The sequence below is a fragment of the Akebia trifoliata genome, unplaced genomic scaffold (genome assembly GCF_017979445.1).
Source record: "Akebia trifoliata isolate Shusen 1 unplaced genomic scaffold, ASM1797944v1 Contig01066, whole genome shotgun sequence".
In the NCBI taxonomy this organism is placed as follows: Eukaryota; Viridiplantae; Streptophyta; class Magnoliopsida; order Ranunculales; family Lardizabalaceae; genus Akebia; species Akebia trifoliata.
In genome coordinates this window covers 13,851-23,351 of record NW_028237461.1, presented here as the reverse complement: position 1 = coordinate 23,351, position 9,501 = coordinate 13,851, and the positions used below count along the sequence as shown (strand labels likewise).

The 9,501-nt window shown below is 35.5% G+C and overlaps 1 protein-coding gene across 2 annotated transcripts; it reads right to left on the bottom strand.

The window, feature by feature from the left end:
* Positions 1–387: 387 nt before the first annotated feature.
* On the bottom strand, positions 388–4,173 carry LOC147380719 (D-cysteine desulfhydrase 1, mitochondrial-like). 2 transcript variants are annotated; one of them, XM_086431340.1, is made up of 4 exons: positions 3,844–4,159; positions 3,603–3,668; positions 1,069–1,263; positions 414–962 (listed from the first exon to the last, which is right to left on the bottom strand). In XM_086431340.1, the coding sequence occupies exons 1-4, from the start codon at positions 4,084–4,086 to the stop codon at positions 807–809; spliced, it is 660 nt and encodes a 219-aa protein (XP_086287466.1). In that variant the 5' UTR covers positions 4,087–4,159; the 3' UTR covers positions 414–806. The 2 variants fall into 2 exon arrangements, with proteins under 2 accessions (XP_086287467.1, XP_086287466.1); XM_086431341.1 differs by lacking the exon at positions 3,603–3,668 and having other exon boundaries at positions 388–962; positions 3,844–4,173.
* Positions 4,174–9,501: the final 5,328 nt, after the last annotated feature.

Sequence of the window (9,501 nt, the reverse complement as noted above, 5' to 3'; positions counted from 1 at the left end):
TTTACGTAATACCAAAATATCTAGCAATGGTTCATACTGATATATCAAAAAAGATAGGGAAAAATTGAAACATAACGGAGCAACAAGTAATTTTGAATCATGGATATAGGTTTCCCACCAAGATGTTTAAACCATGCTTTATTTTTAGTTTTTTCAAGCTAGGGTTTCTTTTTCTTTAGTTTTTGTGGGGGGAAGGGGGGGTCAGCAAGCAAGTTAAAGGCTAATGCAGATTGATGAAGACTCACAAAATTAATTTTTTCAAGCTAGGTATCAATTTTTATGATTCACACTAAGCCAAACGTAGTATAAAATTATTTATATCTTCTTATTGGCAAGAGGATTGAAAATTAGCTAGGAGTTAATAAAATACACAATAGTCCAATAGGAAAACAAAATAAATGTGGCATAGAAGTATCCATTCAGTATCTGGTATTATTTGACAATATGCATTAGAAATACATAATTGGATAGTAAATGCTCCAAAAAATAAATAACAAATTGAAGCATGGTATGTCCATAACGGCTGTATCAATTACAATGTTGCAGTTGAAGCATGGTTCTAAAAATCGTCTGAGACCCCTCCCGAGTCCTCTTTTTTATAGTTCGTGATCAAGACGAGACACCATAACCGTGATATATTTTTCTTTTTTGAAAAAAAAAAATTCTTCAAAATAATCCGATATACCAAGATGACTCATTCGAGTCATCTCCGTATGGTTCACGAACGAGACTAGATGCAAAATCAAGATTTAAAACCATGAATAGAAGTTGCACATGGAAATCTTACCCACACTAAATATCCAACTTTAGCAGAGCAGAGAGAGGGAATAATTAAGAGGAGAAGGACGAACCTCGCTCCCAATTCTCGCATATTCTTCTTTCGAGACAAGTTCAACATGTGCTCCCACTAGACGCTCAACAAGGAGGTTGCCTGTCAATCCAGGATCCTTGTCCACTAGAACCTGCAACGAATTCAAGAAGCAATTCTATGAGCCAATTTAATTTCAAACATCAGTACCAAACATACCGTACCACCAAAGAGAGAATGAAAAGCAAAACGAAGGGTACCTTTGAGGTACGTAGTATAAGATAACAATCAAGATTCAAATATTTTGCTGCTACGGCGGTTGCACGGCAATGGTTGCTTTGGATGCCTCCTATGGTTATAATGCAGTCAGCGCCTTGCGCTATGGCATCTGCCATCAAAAATTCCAATTTCCTGACTTTGTTACCACTTAATTGCATCCCTGAAAGATCGTCACGCTATATAATTCGAAAATTTTCAGTCAGTGTAAACGAAAAGAATGTTAAACGATAAAGAAAAGCCCAGGTCACAAAAAATATAGAGAACCAATAAGGAGTCAAAGAATTCACAAGTTGTGGTCATTTCGTAGGCCAATCTTTCTTTTTTACACTATATCAGTTATATTAAACACTGAAATGGGCATCGACACATAGCTCAATTGGTTGACATCTTGTAATCCAAGTTTGAGGTTGTGGGTTCGAGTCTAGCTTATCCATCCAAAAAGAGAAAAAAAAAATGATAAGCATTGAAATCATAGTGTGAATAGCGAGATCTTAGGGATTTTAAAATGACGATCTCGATGATAAAAAGTAGCGAGATCACTGGTATTTTTTTTTTTTAAGTGACGATCTCACTGGTTTATAGAAGTGACAATCTCACTGAAAGGTAGTGAGATTGCTGATATTTATTCTAAAAGTGACGATCTCACTGATTTTATAAAAGTGACGATCTTGCTAAAAAGCATGTTTTGGGAATTAAAATGAACAGTGAGTCAGAATGGGAATTTTCCCATACTCAGCACCGAAATGGTAATTTACCCTATCAATATCCCATAAAAATGACATGTATCAGGATAAATATTGATAAATTTCATATTGTATTGCACTACAAATTTGGATAAATAGTTGTAACTGCCCATATGTATCATACATCCTCTTTTGAATATGTTTCAATAGTTAATATAATCGGTACATGCCATCAATAAACTACATTCACATATGCCCAAAATTTCCATCAATAACAAAAGAAGAAAAAACATCATCATCAAAACCTTATACCAAAAATATGGAGAACATAGAAAGGAATCAAATGTCCAAAAGGGTTGGGATCAGTAGACACATGGAAAGGGAACTCATGTTCACTCACAGTCTTGACAGTGTACATACAATATCGAAGGGTTAGGATAAAAAAGGTATCCCGAGAATATGTCACAAATCTTGAAGACAAAATCCCTACACTGGGATTAAGTGTCTACACCATTGGGATTGTGTACTTTCATGAGTCTACGGAACCCAACCCTTTAGAGGGAAAAATGCATGCAATTTAAAAAGGTCATCAATAATAGAAAGAAAAGGGTGTTGTACACAATTGGATAAAAATTTTCAAAAATATTTACATATTTGGATAAATTTATCCATTTGTGTAAATATTTTTTGTTAATAGGCGCTTTTGGACACGCATCTTGAGAACGCTAGCTCAAACATGTATGCTACTAGGGACCGATTCCACCAATAGGCGCCGACATCAATACTGTAGTGGGCGCCACAAGGCACGCTCCTTCAGACCTATGGTATGACTGTGCACCACACCCAAGACAAGACATGCAGATACTAAGGAGGGAGCTTTCAAGGTATAGGTCTAGAGGCCATGAGATGAGGAGCAGGTCAGTGTCAGGGACAATAAGTGACAACGCCTAGGGATCATAACCTTCTGGAAAATGTCAGCAAGGCAATTGGGAGTGTCAGCATGGCTGACATCCTCTTTTTCCACTATCAATCCCTAGGGAGTCTGTCGCTGCAACAAGAGATGTCAACCCTGTTGAATCCCTTTTGTCAACCTTAAGGAAAGTCTATTGTCCAAGGTTGACCGCTTCGATAGAGAAGGTTAGCCCTGGACATCGACCCCTCTTACCTATCACTGACATCCGGGCTGACATCCATTGCCCAGGTAAGCAGAGAGAGGGAGGGGTCCTCTATTTAAACCTGGTGGTCCCATTGACGGGACAAAGATTCTGGAGTTCAATTCTCTCTCTCTCTCTCTCTCTCTCTCTCTCTCACACACACACACACCACCACCACCTAACCTAACCCTCTCCTTTGCGGCTGAATAGACAACCAGTCTTGTCTTCTTCCCGGACAAACAATGTCTTTGGGGCTACGTACTAGTCTCATTGCCACCTAATCCTAGTCAACCCTCAAATCTAGCCACGTAATCTAAGACTTTATCCTTAGGCAGTTCTTCTTGTGAATACTATTGTAGTACAATTGCCTTTATACCCCTTTAATTTATCAAAAAATGTGTAATCCAATATTTTTAAACTAGAGGGGTATAAAAGTAAATTCACTAAATTTTTTTACGCAAACGGATAAATTCCTCTGGGTATGCCAATATTTCAAAACCATATCGGTTTACTTAATTTGACAAAAAAATTTATCTATTTCCCTTTTTTCACATTATTATCATCAAAGCTTCTTCCAAAAATTTGGAGAACAGTAAAAGAAACTAATATCCATATTATAGAACAAAAAACAAATAAAATTTATATTAAAAAAACAAGCTAAATGAAGTTATAATTCACCTTAATCCACATTTCAACATTTTTCGGCAAATTCGGAAGATTCCATTTGTGGATAGGAGTGGGAAGCTGATAAGAAAAGAAAAGAAAAAATATATCAGTGATGTAAGTATTTTTTTTTTCTTGCACAAAAATGGAGATTCAATAAGACCTTATCTTCTATAACTAAATTAAAATTAAAGCAGTCTGATCTCTGACGCTGCTGCTTGAAATAAGATTTAAAAAAGAAAGATTTTGATCTTACATTTGCGAGAGAGAAGATGTGAGAAGGGATTGGATCGAGATGGACAGCCCAGGAGGGAGGATCGTAGGGTTTCTTGGTCAGGAAGCCGAAGCTCTGTTTGGATTCATCGCTTTCCATTAGAGAGAAAACGAGTTTCCTTCGAAAGGGGTTTCTTAGGTTAAGAGGGTTGGAAATGGCGACACGTGTAATTATGGTGGACGGGCGGAGAAACACAGTCGCACATGACGACCAACACATCGACATTTCATCTTCGGCTGCCTTTGCAGAGGACTTACAACTCTCTCATATTTTTTTGTTTCTTTGGAAAAATGCTGAAATGACAAAAAAAAAAGAATTTTTATGCGATTCTCACAAGTCTGATGTGGGATGTGCACGTAACCATAGATGTGTTTCCTCGCAATACAAGTAAAAACCATCTATGGTTATGTATGTATGTTCACATTAGAATTGTGCGAATCACAGTAAATCCAGTATCACCCTAGCACGATTTTTTATTTTTTTTATTATTATTTTTTTGTTTTTATCAAAAAATGCTGAAATGACACAAAGTATTTACTGCGATTCTCACAAGTCTCAGGATGTGCACATGACCATAGATGTATTTCCTTGCGGTATGAGTAAAAACCATCTACGATTATGTATGCATATATCCACGTTAGAATTGTGAGAATCATAATAAATCCTATGTCACCCCAAGACGACTCTTATTGATTTCATTTTTGGGTAAATGACAATGAAAGACTCTTTATTAAGAACATGTAGTTATGTACTTAGGATAAATTATACACTGATCCCTTAGAGTTTAGGCCAGTAAGTCATTTAAAATTTAGGGTAAATTACACTTTAACCCCTTATAACTTGGCATAATTTCATTTTGATCCTTACATTTTGATAATTGCACCCACCTCCCTTATTGTTAGGAATGCACATGATTCTGATTGGTTCGGATTTTGGTAAAATTAGAATTGAACCAATCCAAACCAACCTTGGTTTGGATTGGATCCCGGTTATCATGCTTTCAAAATAAAAAAACTACTATTTTTTCTTTCAAAAGAGGAACCATTTGGATCAGATCATAAATAATGCCAATTTTTAAAATGAAAATGATTTTATGATTAAATTTTGAGTGAAAGTGAGGAAACTAATCCATAAATGGTAGATTAACAAATCCAAGTCTAGGTTCGTGTAGTATATTTCATCTAATAAACACGGCATAAAGGTTCTCATAAAAAAATAAAGAATCAAACTCTTTGAGAAAGTTTTTCCATAAATAGGTAGATCCATTTGAAAGTTGAGAGAGAGATTTGTATACATTTTTTTATGAGTTTTTGTTAGAAAAAATAAAGGAAATGAAGTTAAAGACTTGATGAGTTACCACTTCATAACATACTAACACATTTGAGAGAGAGAGAGAGAGATGGGTTGCCTCTTTGTTTTTCGACGAGGTGGCGAGTGACGAGGTGAGGGAGACGAACGACGACTAGGTTTTCTTCAAACTTGAAGAAGAAAGAAATAGAGAATAGAAGAACGAAATTAAGAAAGGATTTTATTTTCAAATATATATATATATATATATATATATATATAGATATTTCGGATTGGTTCGGTTCCATATATCCCTAATTCATAATCGATCCAAATCAATCAGATTTTTTTTTACAATTCGCACCCGAACCAAACCATGCTCAATCCGAACCAACCCAATCCAAAAGGTTTCGAATTGATTCAGTTCTCGGATTTACCCAATCCAATGTGCACCCCTACTTATTGTTAACTAAGGGGTTCACTTACCCCTTCCGTCAAATTGTTGTCAACTTAACAGTTAAATTTCTTTTATAAAGACTATTTTGACCTTTAGTAAGGTCATGCTGCTCAAATGGATTACCAGATCAACAATCCAAGACCATAGCCCTATAAGTGCTATCAAAAAAATAAGATGAAGAAAAAAGGTTCAAAAAACATTTTGTTAGAGCTATATCCAAGGTTTTGAAAATATACGACTACCAAACTTCCACATAATTCGAAAACTTAATATTAAATTTTGATGGTGAAAAATAATTTTTTTCATTTACAACCTGAAGCAGCAGATCATGTTTTTAAATGCCTCAAGGTAAGCCCAAGTACTCTTAGTAGTGAAATCTTACTAACATAGTAAGCTTAGTTGGAATTTTATAATAACAACCACCAACAACCTTCACTGCTATAGCAAGTCAACAACATAATATATAAATTACAAACAACATGCGTTGTAAAAGCATAAAATGTGCAAATTACAAATAGCTACACTGTTAGAGTGAATCAACAACAATTATGTGGCAAATCGTGTTCCTATGAGGGGGGTAAGAAAAGATTTTCTTATTCGGACGACAAATCTTATGCGTAAAAAAAATCATTTTCTTCGCCTTTTTCAATTTATTTATTGCCAAACACTAGAAAATAAAGAATTTTTGTGGCAAATGATTTTCCACGAAATCAAATATACCCCCTAATTTTTAATATTTCTATGAATTTTATTTATTTATTAAAATATATTCATAAATTCAATATAATTTTATTTGACTCATTTGTGTCGACTTGCTAATTTTTTATTTGAATCAATTCGATGAGCATTCAAGTCAAGTTTTAATTATTTAAAATTGTTTATAGGAAAACATTCAGAGGCCCTAAAGAGAGCCAAACATTTTTCAATATATGGGCAAGAAGTTTAGGAATAGGCTAATTTTTTGTGAGAATGATCTTAATAACGATGAGATCATCTTAAAAAAATCAGCCCATTATGAAACTTCTAACCCCGTAAAAATAGTTTACAAATAATTGATGGTTCGCAATTCTTCAACTTGTAAACTAGGGTTAAAAGTTTCAAAAGGGATTGGTTTTTTGTGATGATCATCTCCTCGTCATAGCCTTACCAAATGCTAACACAAAGCCTCATATTAGATCTCGAGGCACAAGGTGGCGCCTCGAAATTTCGGCATGGTCTCCTCTGTTTATGTTAGCATTCTAAGGCATTCAACTTGTACTTGATAGACGACATTCATTATCCTGTATATACATACAAAATATAATAACTAGCGGAAGCCTATATACATCTAATAATGTACGATAGATCAGAGTGCGGAAGAAGAAATTAATATATAAGATTATACAAAATTTCTTACTCTAACAAAATTCCTAACACTCAAGACAAAATCTACAATACTCCTGGACAAATGGAGTATAATCTCAATACTTCCAGGTGACGGATTCTGGTTGTCTATCTAACCCATCAAATGATCCTCACTCGTGCTCTATACCTACCTCGTCAAGTTTCTGAATCTGAAACTAAAGAAATGGAAAAGGAAATGGAGAGTAATAATGATTATCCAGTAAGGAAGTAAACAATTTCTATCAATAGCCTATCCTAACATGAACGAATAAACATACTGAATCATTTTAAACTATGCAAAGTTGTATAGAAGAACTACGATTAACTGATACATATAGTCAGGGATAAGTAATAAACATTTAAAACTCACATTACATTCATTAATAGTATCCACTAGACATTTCTTTTTATACAAATATAATTGATCAAATGAAAATATTAAACATGTATTTCATTTTATATATAAAAATAAAATAACAGATACATAATACACAATGGTGGAGTAGTGAAATTAGAGAGTTGGGATTCACGACTGAATTGCTCTCAGTCAGGACATGATGTTTCATTATAAAGTATTAGTTCCTGATTTTGTAGCTGGTCGCTGTTTATCACACTTGCGAGACCATTTATCCGGTTCAGGTTGGCCGTTTGACGTGACCGTAAGCAATGGGTCTGTTTTTGATGTGTTAAAACGTTCGACTACTATAGATTGTTAGTGATCACTGACTAATCATCTTCGTCTATACCTATCAGACGTGCATGTGATTCCCAAATATACAAATCATTCGTGTATGACCACCTTTACGTTACAAGTTCATTGGTAAAGATAGAAAAGAATAAACCCAGATTCCAGTTGTGACTCCACTCTCATACGTGTCCTATACTACATATGAGCTTGGTGGTCCCTACTGTACATCCCAGGATGGTACATCACTCCAAATGATATGACGCACTATCCCTTCAGGCATTCACAGATTCTTTAATAACTCACAAAATAGCTACATATATATTATTTTCATTTGAAAATGTAACACCCCGGATTTTCAACTCATATCTCGAGGAAATTGAATGGTGAGATATGGAGGAAAATATTGGAGAAGGGACTTAGAGAAAAATACTTGAATATTGTTATGATTAAATTTCAAGGAAAAATCGACTTCGCCATTAGATTCAAAAAGATCAGAATATATACATTAGCCTGTAAGCAAGTTCGAATTCGAGTTCGAATGAAAAAGTTATAAAATAATCCCGAATTTTCGCGTTAAGTGGGACCCAAAATAGTAGAATTTCGTTAGAGCGAGAATCAAAAAGATTTGATGACATCATTAGGTCCGTAACGAAGAATTATTCGAAATGGTATACTCGTTTGTCAATTTCCGAGTCTGAATAGTTAAGTTACGGTCGAAACTATAAATGAGGAAAAATACAAGTATGCCCCTCAGCTTTATTATAAAAAGGAATCTGATTTCTTTATTTCATTCTTTCATCTTCTTCTCTAAGAAACCCCAAACGACAGTCCCATTCTCCACACTAGGGTTTCGACCCATTGCCATCAAGTTTGTGCGCAAACGAAGCCCCGAGTTGAACCTCGACGAAGAAGACAAAGTGGTCGGTCACGTCGAGAACAACAACTTCACCATCTTTACTTACCCATTCCTGTTCGTTTTCTCCATCCTCCTCAAAACCAGCTGGTAGCTCGAGTAACCTCAACACATTCCAATCCGAGGGCTTCATCGAGTTAGGAGCTAGGTCATACGTCATTGTAGAAGCGAAGGAGAACGTCATTGTCGGATACCTTGCAACCCGAGCTCAATTTGCATCAAACTCACTCAACATCAACTCTTCCACCACCAACTTTGATTTTTGTACGAGTTCATCGCCTTTGGCGTCCACAACCAAGTAAGAAACTTTCAATTCCTATTGATAACTTTAGATTTCTCAAATGTGCAATTAGTTTATTTTTAACAAAACTTATTGTTTGCTTTTGAATCGTAGAAGGTTGTTGCTTGATTTCAAATTCATTGTAGAAGTAGACGTTTTGAATGTATTTTAGCAAGTTTTAACCATAAACTCGTGGGTGGGTTGAATGATTCGAAGAACGGAAGAAGAATCCGAAACATGGATCGAAAACTTGAAGGTTTGAGTAAGGTTTAGGCTGTAGGAGGGAAAGGTCGGTGCCACCGACACCTACCGAAGGCATTCTGTCGGTCCCACCGACAGAATGAGGTTTTTGCCACTGACGAAACCAAATAACGCGAGAAAATTTTGTTCTATCGGCAGGACCGTCGGTCCCACCGACATCTGCCGATGTGTATTCTGTCGGTTTCACCGACAACATATTGATTCTGCCATCGACAGCCACCGATAGACACAGTTCTCTTCAGAACTGAGTTCTGACTTTTGCCTTGACATCCCCATTGCCTATACTTGATTTCCCACCCTTCATTGCATTAAAAATGTTAAGTAAATGTCCTCTTTAATTTTTACTTTCCATTTACTTTAAGTTCTTTAAT